The sequence below is a fragment of the Microcaecilia unicolor genome, chromosome 1 (genome assembly GCF_901765095.1).
Source record: "Microcaecilia unicolor chromosome 1, aMicUni1.1, whole genome shotgun sequence".
Lineage (NCBI taxonomy): Eukaryota > Metazoa > Chordata > Amphibia > Gymnophiona > Siphonopidae > Microcaecilia > Microcaecilia unicolor.
This window is the reverse complement of record NC_044031.1, coordinates 463708701-463726417: the sequence shown is the minus strand read 5'-3', so window position 1 is coordinate 463726417 and position 17717 is coordinate 463708701. Positions and strand designations below refer to the sequence as shown.

General features: G+C 46.7%; 1 protein-coding gene across 1 annotated transcript in view; it reads right to left on the bottom strand.

Annotated features, from left to right (window-relative positions):
* Window positions 1-17717, bottom strand: part of NDUFV2 (NADH:ubiquinone oxidoreductase core subunit V2) — an 81336-nt gene that overhangs the window by 49465 nt on the left and 14154 nt on the right. The window contains exons 3-4 of the mRNA XM_030213372.1: window positions 14220-14282; window positions 837-953 (exon numbers count right to left, since the gene is read on the bottom strand). Of these exons, the coding sequence (XP_030069232.1) occupies window positions 837-953; window positions 14220-14282 (180 nt within the window). The remainder of the gene's footprint in view (window positions 1-836; window positions 954-14219; window positions 14283-17717) is intronic.

Genomic DNA, 17717 nt, shown 5'->3' with positions numbered 1-17717 from the left:
CACACACTGGTCGGACATTATCTGGGCCCACTCCTTGAAGAAGCTAGCCAACCAATTTCAATTTGATTAACATCTGTTTCCACTCCCCCGCTCAGCTGTCGCCGTTCACTCAAAACACAGCAAGCAAACCTGTGAGCTGCTGCATCCACGTTGTCGTTCTTTATTGTCGGTCCATCTGTAACAAGTAGAGGCGCTGCCGGCCCTCAGAAAAAAAGGTGCCGGTACACCGTAACGGCGCGTACCGGCACAAAAAAAAGCACTGGTTTTATTCTTACACTATAGAGTGACCTTTCAAACTTCTTTTTTACCTTTGGAGTTTTTTCCTACTTTTGATTTTACAGTTAAAAAAGAACTGTATTCCAAAAAAACTGGACACACTATGCTAAATAATGACGTCTCAGGTCCTTCAGCTTAAGGTCATATCAACAAGCTATACCAGTTAAATTCTTACTCATTTAAAATTGCTATTAAGTCATTGTAGATCCTACAGCTTAAGGTCAAGTCAGCAAGCTATACCAGTTAAATTCTTACACATATAAAAACTGTTATTAAGTCACTGTATGCCTGGGTGCATCTTGCATAGGAAAATATTGGAAAAAGGAGCGAGAAAGAGAAGAGCAAAAGCAGGACTATTTTGCACAGGTTAGCATCACTGTACATTTGTCCATTTTCCTACACAAGCATTCGGATTAAAGGTATTAATACAGAATGCTAGAAAAATAATTTAAATAACGTACAAAAAATTTGGTCATTTTTGTTTAACAGTGGAAAAAGATCAGATATTTCAGCCAGAAATTAGTTCAACAGTAAAACCAAACCAACCATTTGCACCATACCTTGTTCATAGCAGAAATAGGCAGCCATCCATTCTGCCTTTGTGCCAAATCCAGTACTGGAATCACAGCAGCTGATTTATGTCCCTCTGGGTAGTTTTTTATAATAGCCTCTACTCTCTAAGCAGAAAAAAAAGACAGTGCATAGAAAAGAAGTACCAAACACACACAAAAAAATCCAACTTTTTATTGGAGTAACTTAACGAGCAAAAGATGACATTTGCCAGAAATTAACCAATTCATAAAGCGCATTCCAAATGCGATGGGTAATGGGTCCGATGGGTAATGATGTGGGGAAGAGGGAAGATAATGAAGGGTGATCAGAAAGTGGAAGACAGAACTATGGCTTATAAAGCATTAAAAAGTCCCAATTATGGGGGTCTTTTCTAATCAGTATATGATCATTTTAGCTTGAAATGTCTAAGTGCCCAGATTGTTTTAAAATTTTCTATTAAGTATCCTGATCATACCATCACAAATGCAGTAGTCTGATCCCAAAAATTGTTCCTCTACAGAGGTTTCATCTTGATATGGTCTACAGCAAGTTTATGATTATTAAAATTCTTATATACTGCTATATAATACAAATGAACGATTGATTTAAGTGGTGATTGTGTGTGTTATATTTATTCTTCTCCAATATTTGGCCCATTTCACCACTGTAGCATCCTTCTTCAAATTTCTGCTTTAAATAACATTTTACATTAGAAGAGAACATACAGTAGTGAAGAGCTGTCACATCTCTCGGGCTCCTATGGCTTATGACATTAAAAGACCCTCTTATGCAGGCTGAACATGCAAAGCTGGGTGCTGCAGCTCCATATAACTAAAAATTGGGGGGGGGGGGGGGGGGTCAAATGTGCTTATTCACCAGTCCCTCTCTTTGCAGATACAGAATAATTTGGTAGATGCTAATAGATGAAGTTGCTCTGACTGGGGTACAGTTTATGGTGGTGAATGTGTATGATCCTAATGCAGAAAGAGAAGTTTTATGAGAGGTTAATGTGCCAGCTCTCAGACTCTTGGCAGCCTCCCCATGTTGTTGGGAGAGGACTGGAACACATGTACAGAAGGGAAGCTGGATCTTCCTAGCCTAGGGGTAGAGAGGAGGGGAGAGTCTAGTACTTTAAGGGAGCTGGTGTGTGGCAAGGAGGATGTGTGGCAGGAATTTCACCTTGGGCATCATGATTACACATCCCCCCCCCCCTCTCCCAAGCACTAGTCTTATACCATCACCTAATCACTTTGGAGGTGCAGGTGGGAGAACATACCCAACATACAATCATATGGAGACTGAATGACTCATTGAATGGTAGAAAAGGATTTGTAGAGTAGCAACACAAGGAAATTCATGAGTTTAATGAGATTCACAGCCCCAGTATGACAGTGGTTGCATTGAAAGACACTGAATGGTGATGTATGGTCAACTTATTAGCTATGCCAGCCATGTGGCTCAATCAAGTAGGGTGGCAGTGGCTAAACTGGGGGGAGAGGGCAGTTGCTCTCTGGTATGCCCTGGGGGGAGCCCGAGTGTTGCAAGCAAATTCTAAAGATTAAGAAACAGTTGAGAAAGGTGCAAATTCAGAAAGAGAGCTATGAAATTTACTAAGCTGCAGTATTATGAACATGGAAAGAAGACGTATGCCCTGCTCACTACAGCAGTATGTCACAGGGAGGCTCAGAACATCATTTTGCAGTTAAGAGACAAAGTAGGAGTGGTGCATTCTGCCTCACATAGTTGGAATGGATAACATTAGAATACTTTCACAAACTTTATTGTGTGGGGGGGGGGGGGGGGGGGGGGGGGGTGTAGTCATAAATACAAGTTTTCCTCCTGGGGAGGCTGGCTCTGCCCAACCTCGCTGAGAAGTGTGCAGGGCCAGGCAACTATTCCATTGATAGTTACAAGTACTTTGCAAGATTTTTAATACTCTCCGGGAACAATGAAACACACGGGAATTATTAGATACTACAGTGGTGTTGTTGCATAAGAAGGATAAGGAGAAACAGGATGTAAACCAGTACTATTTCTTTACTCAATGTGGAAATAAAGATTCTTGCAAAGGTCTTGCAGCTGTGTCTAGAAAGTTATAGGACTGAACTACTTCACCTGATCAAACTGGATCTATAAAGGGCAGAGTGTTTAAGGGGCAGGGTGTCCAAGGATAACACGCCAACTATTCAATATTCTACAGTTGGCTGTTAAGCAACATATGGAGGGAGCAATAGTGGCCCTTGATGCAAACAAGTCCTTTGATTGGTTGTGGTGGCCTTTATTTGCAGTGCTGTGTAAGCTGTGCCTGCCAGAGGAATTCATTGCCTGAATACACGTCTTGTATATTTTTAGAGCTATATTGTTGGTGGATGGGAAACTTATAATTTTGTTACATTTGTACCCCACGCTTTCCCACTCTTGGCAGGCTCAATGCGGCTTACATGGGGCAATGGAGGGTTAAGTGACTTGCCCAGAGTCACAAGGAGCTGCCTGAAGTGGGAATCGAACTCAGTTCCTCAGTTCCCCAGGACCAAAGTCCACCACCCTAACCACTAGGCCACTCCACTTATAAGTTCTTTAATATTCAGGAGGGGGGAACAAGACAGAATTGTCCCCTTTCACTATTTGCTCTTGCACACAGCCATTGGTGCAGGCTATTTGAGAGTTGATGGCTGTGAAAGGGTTTCAAGTGGAAGGCCAAGAGCACAAAGTTTCCACTTATGCAGATGACATGCTCTTATTTCTAAACAGCCTGGCTACCGAGTCTGTGTTGATGCACTTGGTATGAAAGTATAATAGGGGTCCAGGTACCAAGGGACCTTTGAGAAATCATAACTCTGTTTGATTCATCTACAACAGTGCATGCCATGGGCTATGTGTTGTCTTTGTAGTGTGTCCAAATTGAACTACTTAGGGATGGTGGTGTTCCCAAAATATGTTATTTTACTTGAATTACGATGCAGTATTGGTCTGAATAAAGATGGACACAAGAACCTGTCAAGGCCTGCCGATCTCTAAGAGGGATAGGATAAATCTGATTAAGATGAACGTGTTTCACCTGCTTGTTGTATTTCTTTTAGCACTTACCATATGCAGTCCCTCGCTCTGTCTTTTGGCAACTGAGCAAGGATCTGTCTAGTTTTGAATAGCACTATAAGGCTCCAGCATTAGTTATAATACTTTATGCAGGTATAAGACTTAAGGGGAATGGGGTTCCCTGGAGTGGTATTTTTGGACTACATGGCTAGCTAGACAGGTAAGATAGTGAGCTTTAGCCCAAAAGGAGGAAGAACAGGTGGAGGGATATATCTTGCCTTTGCTTGTGGTGTCTTTGAAGGAGAACCCAGGTGGTGAGGTAGTTTTCCAGGAGATGACCAATCCTGATGTGCAATAGTGCTTAAAGGAGAAATATGGGGTGGGGCAGGACACCCATCATTTATACTTGGCAAGTGAATTGCACAAGCCTACATTAAGAGACTTAAGCCCATTTCTCTATTGTATAGCATATTTCAGATCTGGACCTGTACTGAGTGTATACTAAAATTAACAGACAAATGGAAAGTTGAGTTACAGACATACCTAGGTGATACTGACTGGACAGCTATTTGGCAGTCTGCCCATTTGGTCTCCATGTGTGAAAGGCAGGCAAACTGATGGTCCTCTTGATGTATTTATCACCACCCCCCTTTTCTATCGTTGGTTGCTGGGGGGAGCTATCCTCTTTGCTGGAGGGGGTGTGGATAAGATGGATATCATTTAGAGGCATGGAGTGGAGGAGTAGCCTAATGGTTAGTGCAGTGACCTGAGAATCTAGGGAACGGGGATAGATTCCAACTGCAGCTCCTTGTAAATCTATGCAAGTCACTTAACCCTGCAATACCCCAGGTACAAAATAAATACCTGTATATAAAATTGTCATGGTGGTTTTTTTTTTTTATTTTAAAAATTGAATTATTAGTCTGTTTTGTTATATGTTCTGTGATAAGAATAATATGAATGTTCTTTCGGAAACCATCTAGTTATAGGTGGTATAGAAATTTTTCTCCGAGGACAAGCAGGCTGCTTGTTCTCACTGATGGGTGACGTCCACGGCAGCCCCTCCAATCGGAATCTTCACTAGCAAAAGACTTTGCTAGCCCTCGCGCGCATGCACGGCCGTCTTCCCGCCCGAAACCGGCTCGTGCCGGCCAGTCTTCTTTTGTCCGCGCTCGGTACGGTCGTGATTCGCCGTTCGTGCCCCGGAAAGTTGACCTCGCGCGTCGTTTTCGACTCGTTCTTTCAAAGAAAGTTTGAGAAGTGTTTCGGGAAGATACTTTTTGGTTTTCCCTTCCCGTACTTCGAGCTTTTCACCACGGTAAGTTTTCTTTCGTTGTTGGGGTAGGCGTTAGTTAGGCCTCGGTCGAAATTTTCTTCTCCCTATTTTTGTGGTGCCAATTTTCGCCATTTCGAGTTTTGATCTCACCGGCGTGATTTTTCCACCCATGACATCGAAGCCTTCCAGCGGCTTCAAGAAATGCACCCAGTGCGCCCGGGTAATCTCGCTCACTGACAGTCACGCGTCGTGTCTTCAGTGTCTGGGGGCTGGGCACCGCCCTCAGGCCTGTAGTCTGTGTTCCCTTTTACAAAAGCGGACTCAGGTAGCGAGGTTAGCCCAGTGGAACATTTTGTTCTCGGGCTCTTCGTCGGCATCGGCACCGGGGGTATCAAGTGCATCGACGTCTCCAGCGTCCAGACCTTCATCCTCGGCCGCCAGTGCATCGAGTGTATCGAGGCATCGACCCTCTGCATTGGCGCTGAGACATCGGACGACTGTATCGACGTCGGTGGTACCGGGACCTCGTCTGCTGATGTCGTCGGACGGTGGTGCTTCGTCTGGAGTGCAGGTGAGGGCTGTCCATTCCCCTGCTGGTGGCGGTGAGCCTTCGGGTGGGTCTCCCCCTACCCTGAGGGCTCCTGCGGTACAGCCCCCCCCCCACCCGAGACCGACCCTCTTCGGTCTCGGCCCCGAGGAAGAGACGGTTGGATTCTACGTCCTCCTCGTTGGTGCCGGGAAGCGCCGGTGACGTGCTTCGCTCCAAAAAAAAATCGAAGAAGCATCGACACCGGTCCCCTTCCCGTGTCGGCACTGAGAGCTCTGGGTCGCCGAGGGAGTCGGCACCCAGCAGGCATCGGCACCAAGAGGACCGCTCACCCTCTGTCCAAGAGGTGTCGATGCGCTCCACTCTGGACAGCCCAGAACAGCCTCCACGCCCGGAACAGACTCTGACATCGACACCTGCATCGACCTCCATGCCTTTTTCTGCAGCCGCTCTGAACGAGAGCCTGCGGGCCGTTCTCCCAGAGATCCTGGGAGAGCTGTTGCGCCCTACCCCTCCGGTACCGGGGGTGCTTGCGCCACCGGTACCGTCAAGCGAGGCGCCGGCTGGTCCATCGCCCGGGGTGAGGTCTCCGGCGTCGGTGCGGTACCGACTGCGGTCGCCTCCCAGGAAGGCTCCCTGACTACGTCGGCGGAGGGAGCTTCGCCGGTGCGGGCGAGGGAGTCTACCTCTCGACGCTCCCACCGTGGCCGTGGTTCCACGGAGTCGAGCCGGGCACGGTTGCAGACACAGGTTCGTGAACTTCTGTCTGACACCGAGGGTGAGGCCTCGTGGGAAGAAGAGGAAGACATCAGATATTTCTCTGACGAGGAGTCTGAGGGTCTTCCTTCTGATCCCACTCCCTCTCCTGAAAGACAGCTTTCTCCTCCCGAGAGTCTGTCTTTCGCTTCCTTTGTCCGGGAGATGTCTACGGCCATCCCCTTCCCGGTGGTTGTGGAGGACGAGCCCAGGGCTGAAATGTTTGAGCTCCTGGACTATCCTTCTCCACCTAAGGAAGCGTCCACAGTACCCATGCATCATGTCCTAAAAAAGACATTGCTGGCGAACTGGACCAAGCCACTAAGTAATCCCCACATTCCCAAGAAGATCGAGTCCCAGTACCGGATCCATGGGGACCCAGAGCTGATGCGCACTCAGTTGCCTCACGACTCTGGAGTTGTGGATTTGGCCCTAAAGAAGGCCAAGAGTTCTAGGGAGCATGCTTCGGCGCCCCCGGGCAAGGACTCTAGAACCTTGGACTCCTTTGGGAGGAAGGCCTACCATTCTTCTATGCTCGTGGCCAAAATTCAGTCCTACCAGCTCTACACGAGCATACACATGCGGAACAATGTGCGGCAGTTGGCGGGCTTGGTGGATGCGCTCCCCCCTGAGCAAGCCAAGCCTTTTCAGGAGGTGGTCAGGCAGCTGAAGGCGTGCAGAAAATTCCTGGCCAGAGGGGTGTATGACACCTTTGATGTTGCGTCTAGGGCCGCTGCTCAAGGTGTGGTGATGCGCAGACTCTCATGGCTGCGTGCCTCCGACCTGGAGAATAGAATCCAGCAGCGGATTGCGGACTCGCCTTGCGGATAATATTTTTGGAGAGAAAGTCGAACAGGTGGTAGAGCAGCTCCACCAGCGGGACACCGCATTCGACAAGTTCTCCCGCCGGCAGCCTTCAGCCTCTACAGGTAGAAGATTTTTCGGGGGAAGGAAGACTGTTCCCTACTCTTCTGGTAAGCGTAGGTACAATCCTCCTTCTCGACAGCCTGCGGCCCAGGCTAAGCCCCAGCGCGCTCGCTCTCATCAGCAGCGTGCGCCTCAGCAAGGCCCCTCGGCTCCCCAGCAAAAGCAAGGGACGAGCTTTTGACTGGCTCAAGCAGAGCATAGCCGACATCCAAGTGTCAGTGCCGGGCGACCTGCCAGTCGGAGGGAGGTTGAAAGCTTTTCACCAAAGGTGGCCTCTCATAACCTCCGATCAGTGGGTTCCTCAAATAGTCCGGCAAGGATACACCCTCAATTTGGCCTCAAAACCTCCAAATTGTCCACCGGGAGCTCAGTCTTACAGCTTCCAGCAGAAGCAGGTACTTGCAGAGGAACTCTCCGCCCTTCTCAGCGCCAATGCGGTCGAGCCCGTGCCATCCGGGCAGGAAGGGCTGGGATTCTATTCCAGGTACTTCCTTGTGGAAAAGAAAACAGGGGGGATGCGTCCCATCCTAGACCTAAGGGCCCTGAACAAATATCTGGTCAAAGAAAAGTTCAGGATGCTTTCCCTGGGCACCCTTCTTCCCATGATTCAGGAAAACGATTGGCTATGCTCTCTGGACTTGAAGGATGCCTACACACACATCCTGATACTGCCAGCTCACAGGCAGTATCTGCGATTTCAGCTGGGCACACGTCACTTCCAGTACTGTGTGCTACCCTTTGGGCTCGCCTCTGCGCCCAGGGTGTTCACAAAGTGCTTGGCTGTAGTAGCAGCAGCACTTCGCAGGCTGGGGGTGCACGTGTTCCCATATCTCGACGATTGGCTGGTGAAGAACACATCCGAGGCAGGAGCCCTGCAGTCCATGCAGATGACTATTCGCCTCCTGGAGCTACTGGGGTTTGTGATAAATTATCCAAAGTCCCATCTTCTCCCAGTGCAGAAACTCGAATTCATAGGAGCTCTGCTGGATTCTCGGACGGCTCGCGCCTATCTCCCAGAGGCGAGAGCCAACAACTTGTTGTCCCTCGTCTCGCGGGTGCGAGCATCACAGCAGATCACAGCTCGGCAGATGTTGAGATTGCTGGGCCACATGGCCTCCACAGTTCATGTGACTCCCATGGCCCGCCTTCACATGAGATCTGCCCAATGGACCCTAGCTTCCCAGTGGTTTCAGGCTGCTGGGGATCTAGAAGACGTGATCCACCTGTCCACGAGTTCTCTCAAATCCCTGTATTGGTGGATGATTTGGTCCAATTTGACTCTGGGACGTCCTTTCCAAATTCCTCAGCCACAAAAAGTGCTGACCACGGATGCGTCTCTCCTGGGATGGGGAGCTCATGTCAATGGGCTTCACACCCAAGGAAGCTGGTCCCTCCAGGAACGCGATCTGCAGATCAATCTTCTGGAGTTGCGAGCGATCTGGAACGCTCTGAAGGCTTTCAGAGATTGGCTGTCCCACCAAATTATCCAAATTCAGACAGACAACCAGGTTGCCATGTACTACATCAACAAGCAGGGGGGCACCGGATCTCGCCCCCTGTGTCAGGAAGCCGTCAGCATGTGGCTCTGGGCTCGCCGTCACGGCATGGTGCTCCAAGCCACATATCTGGCAGGCGTAAACAACAGTCTGGCCGACAGGTTGAGCAGGATTATGCAACCTCACGAGTGGTCGCTCAATTCCCGTGTAGTGCGCCAGATCTTCCAGGTGTGGGGCACCCCCTTGGTAGATCTCTTCGCATCTCGAGCCAACCACAAAGTCCCTCAGTTCTGTTCCAGGCTTCAGGCCCACGGCAGACTGGCATCGGATGCCTTCCTCCTGGATTGTGGGGAGGGTCTGCTGTATGCTTATCCTCCCATACCTCTGGTGGGGAAGACTTTGTTGAAACTCAGGCAAGACCGAGGCACCATGATTCTGATTGCTCCTTTTTGGCCGCGTCAGATCTGGTTCCCTCTTCTTCTGGAGTTGTCCTCCGAAGAACCGTGGAGATTGGAGTGTTTTCCGACCCTCATCACGCAGGACGAAGGGGCGCTTCTGCATCCCAACCTCCGGTCCCTGGCTCTCACGGCCTGGATGTTGAGAGCGTAGACTTTGCCTCTTTGGGTCTGTCAGAGGGTGTCTCCCGCATCTTGCTTGCTTCCAGGAAAGATTCCACTAAGAGGAGTTACTTCTTTCTGTGGAGGAGGTTTGCCGTCTGGTGTGACAGCAAGGCCCTAGATCCTCGCTCTTGTCCTACACAGACCCTGCTTGAATACCTTCTGCACTTGTCTGAGTCTGGTCTCAAGACCAACTCTGTAAGGGTTCACCTTAGTGCAATCAGTGCATACCATTACCGTGTGGAAGGTAAGCCGATCTCAGGACAGCCTTTAGTTGTTCGCTTCATGAGAGGTTTGCTTTTGTCAAAGCCCCCTGTCAAGCCTCCTACAGTGTCATGGGATCTCAATGTCGTTCTCACCCAGCTGATGAAACCTCCTTTTGAGCCACTGAATTCCTGCCATCTGAAGTACTTGACCTGGAAGGTCATTTTCTTGGTGGCAGTTACTTCAGCTCGTAGAGTCAGTGAGCTTCAGGCCCTGGTAGCCCAGGCCCCTTACACCAAATTTCATCATAACAGAGTAGTCCTCCGCACTCACCCTAAGTTCTTGCCAAAAGTGTCGGAGTTCCATCTGAACCAGTCAATTGTCTTGCCAACATTCTTTCCCCGTCCTCATTCCTGCCCTGCTGAACGTCAGCTGCACACATTGGACTGCAAGAGAGCATTGGCCTTCTATCTGGAGCGGACACAGCCCAACAGACAGTCCGCCCAATTGTTTGTTTCTTTTGATCCCAACAGGAGGGGAGTGGCTGTAGGAAAACGCACCGTATCCAATTGGCTAGCAGATTGCATTTCCTTCACTTACGCCCAGGCTGGGCTGGCTCTTGAGGGTCATGTCACGGCTCATAATGTTAGAGCCATGGCAGCGTCGGTAGCCCACTTGAAGTCAGCTACTATTGAAGAGATTTGCAAAGCTGCGACGTGGTCTTCTGTCCACACATTCACATCTCATTACTGCCTGCAGCAGGATACCCGACGCGACAGTCGGTTCGGGCAGTCAGTGCTTCAGAATCTGTTCAGGGTTTAGAATCCAACTCCACCCCCCTAGGCCCATGTTTGTTCTGTTCCAGGCTGCACTCTGTTAGTTGGTAAATTTTTTAGGTCAATCTCAGTTATGTCCTCGCCGTTGCGAGGCCCAATTGACCATGGTTGTTGTTTTGAGTGAGCCTGGGGGCTAGGGATACCCCATCAGTGAGAACAAGCAGCCTGCTTGTCCTCGGAGAAAGCGAATGCTACATACCTGTAGAAGGTATTCTCCGAGGACAGCAGGCTGATTGTTCTCACTGATGGGTGACGTCCACGGCAGCCCCTCCAATCGGAATCTTCACTAGCAAAAGCCTTTGCTAGCCCTCGCGCGCCGATGCGCATGCGCGGCCGTCTTCCCGCCCGAAACCGGCTCGTGCCGGCCAGTCTCATATGTAGCAAGACAAAGACAAGGGAAGACACAACTCCAAAGGTGAGGCGGGCGGGCGGGTTTGTGAGAACAATCAGCCTGCTGTCCTCGGAGAATACCTTCTACAGGTATGTAGCATTCGCTTTAAAATAAAGTAAACCAAACCGCTTTGATTGTAACCACAGAAACCAGTATACTAAACCCCATTCCCTTTCCAGGAACAGGAGACTGGGACAGTCCTGAATACAGTGATATGCCTGTTGCAATACTGGCAGACTGGCAATTTTCTGAATAAAGATGATCCTATATAATAAAACTCACCCTCAACGTTCTGAAGACACTGACGTCACTTCCTTCAACACAGGTTCGAAGGGTTCGTGGTGCTGAAGCCACCGAAATCGCCGGGCCCCGCCCTCGCGTCAAACGTGATGACGTCGAGGGCAGAGCAATGGCGTACGGTGCGTGGAGCAATGGCGTCTGAACGACCAAGGGGTCGGTAGGTAAGTAGGGAGGGAGGGAGAAGGGGGGTGTTGGGGAGGAAAACCTTGCTAGCGCCCGTTTCATTTGGTCCAGAAACGGGCCTCTTTTACTAGTGAATTAATGAATCATACTGCTAGCTGTACAGTGACATCCTGAAGGGAACGCCTGTCTTGGCTCATTGGGATCAACAAGTTTATGAGATTGCCCTGGTAGAGAAAGTATCATTCACTGACAGGTAAAACTCACATCTGCAAGAGCATCTGGGAGAGGTACTAGAAAAGAAGGGAGCAATAGCCAGATAAGGGTCTGGGATGGATCAACAGCTGGGTCTGACCTCTGTCTGTTCTAGGGATAGAGGAATGGGGATCTGTGACAGTGTATAATTAATGAAACTACGTACACCCACAGGATTCAATGGGACAATTTTATTATTAGGATTTATTTACCGCCTTTTTGAAGGAATTCAAAATTGTTAAGTAAATTCAATTATTAAGTAATGTTACGTTGTTTAAATGAAGAACTTAAAAATTTTTTTTAAAGAGAAGCACAAGTCATTCTATCATCTGTCACTTCCAGATCACCCCAAAATCTCCCTCCCTCAAAATCCCATTTTTCCCTTCATACTATCTTTGGAATGCTTCTGATTATTCACCTAAATTATCTGATCGTGTCATCGTCTGCTCCTTCTATTCTGACCTGAGAAAGGATAAATTTTACCTACTGTTTGACCTGGTCTTACCCAAAGGAGATGCCTATTGTCGGAGATGGTCACCTTTTGGGACTCCTTCACCCCGGCGGCACGTAGCAGGGTTCTGAATGCTTGAGCGGTATGCCATGGAGACCTGGGGGTGGGGAAGGGCTTCTGGCATGGTTACTGTTAGGTGGGGAATTCGGCGATAGAATTAGTATCGAGAAGTGGTTGTTTGCCTGTATGTGGTTCATTTATGTTAGGTTTGTGTACTGGGTTAAGGGTAGCTTGGTAGGAAATGGGGAAGTTATTGCTGCAGTACGGGGAGATTGATATCATGGCACCCAGCAGGTCCCGTTGTTGGTGAAGCCATGTTGTAACCTTCATTCCATGAACGGTGTCTGGTTTGCCAGTTGAATTGCATTCAAGCCATTTTAGGGGGTGTTGGATGCGCCTGGATAGTTTGCAGACTCGTTATTACCAAAGGGATTATGGTGCTCTTGGAATACTATGGTTAATTGTACAATAGATTGGTTAAGTACGTGTTACGGAAGGCCCACCGGGGGGTTATAAGAACAGGGACGCCTGGTGGGCATCTTGATTTTGGGTATGCCGATGCAGAAGTTTGTGTACCAGAGAAGCTGAAAGCTATATAATGGGGAGTATTGAATTTGGGAGGGGGTTTTAGTATTAAGGCCGGGTAGGGGTGGGGTGAGAGGAGGGGGGGGGGGGGGGGAAACTTGGGGAAAAAATGTTCGATGGCTTTGTATCTGTTAATTTCGACATCTGGTATTGGAGTATGTTTATGGTACCATGTCGTGTATTTGTTGTTGTTTGCGTTAACCATCAATAAAAATGATTGAGATTAAAAAAAAAAAAATTTACCTACTGTTTTCTTTCCCCAAGTCCTGACAGACCAAATGGGTGGGCATTTGCCCTCCCACCAAAAGAGAGAGAAAAAGACCAAGACATTCAGTGATATCACTTCCCCATATGAAAGCATGGTACAGGAGAAAGCACCTTGGTAATCCTATGACAAAAATAAGTTCAGAAGAAATAATTCAAATCAATTTGGATTGCGTCAAAGCACTCCTCAGACATGTCACTAGCTATCTGAATGCTCCTGGCGAGGCAAAACTCTCCTGTGCCATAGACCTTGAACAAATTTATTTTACATGTTCCACCCCTGTGACAACGTCCCATACAATACCTAGGCCCTTCCAGGGTGGTTATGGTCTGATCTGTCAGGATTAGACAAAAAAAAAAAAAAATTAGCATGTAAAATTCCTCCATCCTAATGGTCCTGGCCAGACCAGACTAATGGGATGAACCCAAATTCTCAAGTTATAGGTGGGAGAAAACCAAGGCTGCTCCAAGGACATGCCTCAGCCTGCACATCCAGTCAATAACATCTCAGAAAGTGCAAAGAGATCAGCGACTTCTCTGCAAATCTCTAAGTAGAACAGACCTGTGCGTTCTAGTAACATGGGCTCTCAGTCTTGTATGGATATATACCAATTGCAAGCAACTGCATCCATAATGCCTCTAGATAGGGAAGCTTATAATAACACCCCCCCCCCCCCCCCGAGATGAACTACCAAACAGAACAAAAATTCAGTCTGACAGCCTCAACAGGTCAGTGACTTAAGTACACCTCAATAAAATCCTGTGAACTACCTTGACTGCTTTTCCTACCTCCAAAATAAAATCAAACAAAACAACAAAATCAATGCAAAGCTTTTCCCCTTTCAGGAAAACCCATCCTTCTGAAGGTCAGGAGTAAAAGATTGATTCAAGTGAAAAAGTGTCATTACTTACAGGAGAAAGTAAACACCCTTTGCTCAAGTGCTTCCTGCTGCAACACACCCTTATAGGGAGAAGTGATATCATTGATATCAGTCTCTGTCTCCATCTGCTTGTAGGAAGGCAAATAACCATCCATTTGGATTGGTCTTTAAGATAATTAGGAAGGGGTGTTAACATTTTTTTCTTTTCTGGACAGACTTTCTAGCGCAATTAGACTGATGAAAAGTTATTGTATCCTTTTTGTTTTTATCAAACTTATTTCTATGCATTCAAGTAGATTAACAGCAACCATGCTATTTTATCCATAGTATATAACTAGTGCATATATTCCTTAAAAGTTCTTAATTATTGGACCATATTTTTTTCATACCGTGTAGTTTTCTGCTGTGAAGTCAAATGGCGTACTTGGATTGTTCTCAGGTGTATCTCTGTGCTAAAGAAAAAAAAACACAATGTAATGGCACCAAATTTTAACAGAAGTGAAATCACCTTATATACATTTTCTATTGAAACTTCTCAACCTTATAGGTACAAACAAAGATTATAAACCCTCCAGGGACAAGAAAATACTACTGTCACTTTCAATAAGGTAGGTACCAGGTCCACGCTCCATCCTTCACTTATGTTTGAAATCAATAAATAACTTTTTGCAAAAGCTATGCCTATGGATGACGGACAGACCACAAGTGCTTTTTTATTTATTTTTTTAACACGAGTTCAGACTTGCAAAAAATGTTTATGTAAAATACAGAGAAAACAGCTATCAGTTTTAGATATTACTTTGTCTCTTTAGCTATCGAATTGCTATATGTTTTCTGATAGTTGCAAATGACTCACATATTTGTAGTTTATCATGAAGACTATTTTCGTCCTTTTTCCTACCAAATTCATGACTGTACATAGATACCATACAGTTTATCCAATTTTCCCAGTCACCCTGCTGCTCAGCTCTACAATCCTTTCCTCTCTCTGAGATCCTCTATGCTAGTCCTATGCTTTCTTGAATTCAGATACTGTCCCTGCCTCCACCACCTCCACTGGGAGGCTATCCCTTGCACCTGCAACTCTTTCTGTAGGAAAATATTTCCTTACAGTACTTCTAAGACTACCTTCTTTCACCCTCTTCCTACGACCCTCTTAGTACAAAGCTTTCTTGTTCTACTGAAAGAGCCCGTGTCTTGTGCATTTACACAGATGTGAAAAGTGAAGTTGCTCACCTGTAGCAGGTGCTCTCCGAGGACAGCAGGATTAGTATTCTCGCATGTAGACAACATCTTAGATGGAGCCCCAGTCCGAACGCCGCCCAGCGTACTGTTCCTTTAAGATGACTGTCAGACCTGCACTGCACATATGCAAGTGCATTCCTGCCTGGAGTTGCGCAAAACCACCAGTCTGATCTAAAAGCACACAGAAAGAATTTAACTACAAGGGGAGGTGGAAGGGTATGTGAGAATACTAGCCCTGCTGCTACATGTCAGTAACTTCACTTTCTCTGAGGACAAGCAGGACTGAGCATTCTCACATGTGAGAATCCTTAGCTACCAAGCTCACCAAAAACAACAAACAATGGTCAATAGGAACCAATAATACTAACATCCAAAACAGGCCAGTTGTAAAGGTGCAGCCTGGAACAGAAACAAATGGGATTAGGAAGATGTAGTTGGATTCTAGACACCAAACAAATTCTGCAGGACTGACTGACCAAACCAGCTATCACGTCCGGAACGTTGCTCAAAGCAGTAATGAGATGTGAATGTGTGGACTGAAGACCATGATACAGCTCTGCAATGTCCTCAATGGAGGCTGACCTCAAATCGACTACCAACGGAGACATGGCTCTAACATTACGAGCTATGATAGGGCCCTCAAGAGTCGGCCCAGCTTGGATATAAATGAAAGAGATGCAGTCTGCTAGCCAATTGGAAATGGCGTGTTTACCAATGGCTGCCCCATCTTGTTTGGATAAAACGAGACACAAATCTGGGTGGACCATCTATGACAGGGGTGTCCAACCTCAGCCCTCGCCAGTTGGGTTTTCAGGATTTCCACAATAGATAATCAAAAGATATATCTGCATACAATGGAAGAAGTGCATGCAAATGGACCTCATACATATTCATTGGGGAAATCCTGAAAACCGACTGGATTGTGGTCCTTGAGGACCAAGGCTAGACACTCCTGGTCTATGGGCTTTACTCTGCTTCAGGTAGAAGGCCAGGGCTTGCTTGCAGTCCAAGGTGTGCAGTGTGCTTTTGCCAGAATGGGCATGAAGCTTTGGGAAGAATGTTGGCAGGACTGAGTGGTTAAGATGGACCTCAGACACTTCCTTAGGAAGAAACTTGGGATGCATTCAGAGAACTACTCTGTTATGATGAAAACGTGTGCAAGGTGGACCCACCATTAGGGTCTGAAGTGACCGCTATCAAAAATAATAACTTCCCCCTCCGGAGGGACACCACCTTGTAGTGGTGGAGGGGCTTCTGTGTTCCAATGACTCAGAGGGCTATGCTGAAGGGTTACCCATATCAGACAGGCCTCTGAGGAGAAACCAGACAAAGTGTCCCGAACTGGGAGAGTGATAAGATGGCGACCTGTAGTTCATATGCCCAACGGCCTAGCTGCCCTCTGAAGTTTTGTCTTCTCTACATAAATTTCCTCTCTGCAATTGCAGTTACCTTTAATGAGAGGAAGGGGACAACCGGCAGTCAGCCGCCACTGGCCAGCGTTTTGTCCCCTGAGCAAGTGCGGGACCGCTGCGCGACAAACTGCCAACAGATGAAAGGGTTGGCGAGTCCTTTGATTAGCGCCTGTGAAGGAGTGTCGACGCTCTTGGACCTGGAAAAAACAACTCCATCGCTCCCGAATTATTCAACCACCATGTCCAAAGGAGTGGAGGAGTGAGTTAGAGGCATATGCTGAAACGGAAGACATTTACAGCAGAACCCGAATCGGCGGAACCACTCTTAAACACCTAAGAGAAATCAGCTTGGAGTTTTTGGCTCCCGTGGAGGTTACATTGAATACCATCTGGAAGGCGCTTCAGGAGCTAACGGTGGCAGTAAATAATTTTGTTTCAGATATAATCTTATTAGAGAGTTACATGGACAATTTAACTGAACCCTTTGAGAGTGAAAAATTGATATAACAAATTAAGTTCTACACAAGCAAGAAGTGGTTATGATCTTGAAAATGATAATGGACCAGAAACTTTGAATAAATATTATTATAGATTATTAATATTGAGATTATTGTTTTTCCCAGAGTTCCAGGTATGACTCCTAAAGTTTTCCTCAGAAATATTTCCTCAATTATTACTTTAAAAGGAGTGAAGCCTGTGAAAACTAGGATTACTTTAATCAGTGGGATCTGATTTAGAGACTTAAGTATATGTATTGTTAAATAACTTCTGGTTTTTAAAAGAGAAAGAATGTTAATCAGATGTATTATTTCTAACTAATATTGGATAATAAGTATGTTTTCAATTAAATGAATTGACTATACACCATATTGGGCTTGAAGAAGCCAACCAGATGATCAATGTGGAATAATGAATTAGATGAGTAATATCTGGCGATAAACAGGTTAATACCATGGTTTTTTTTCTGTTTACTGTTTTATTGATCTCCTTGTCTTGTTTCACTCTCCCTATTTAGTGGTCTAAGGAAGAGAATAGAATTACCTGATTTACATAATTCCTATATATTACCTTCTCTGTATTTCTGGCAAGTTGTTTTATCACTTGTAAAAATTTAAATGGTTATAAATAAAATAAAATAAAAATACCTTCAAGGTCAAGTAGTCAGGTCAGATGACTGGAGTCAAGCAGCTCAAAAGGAGCTTAGTTGGGCGAGGACAACATTGAGGTCCC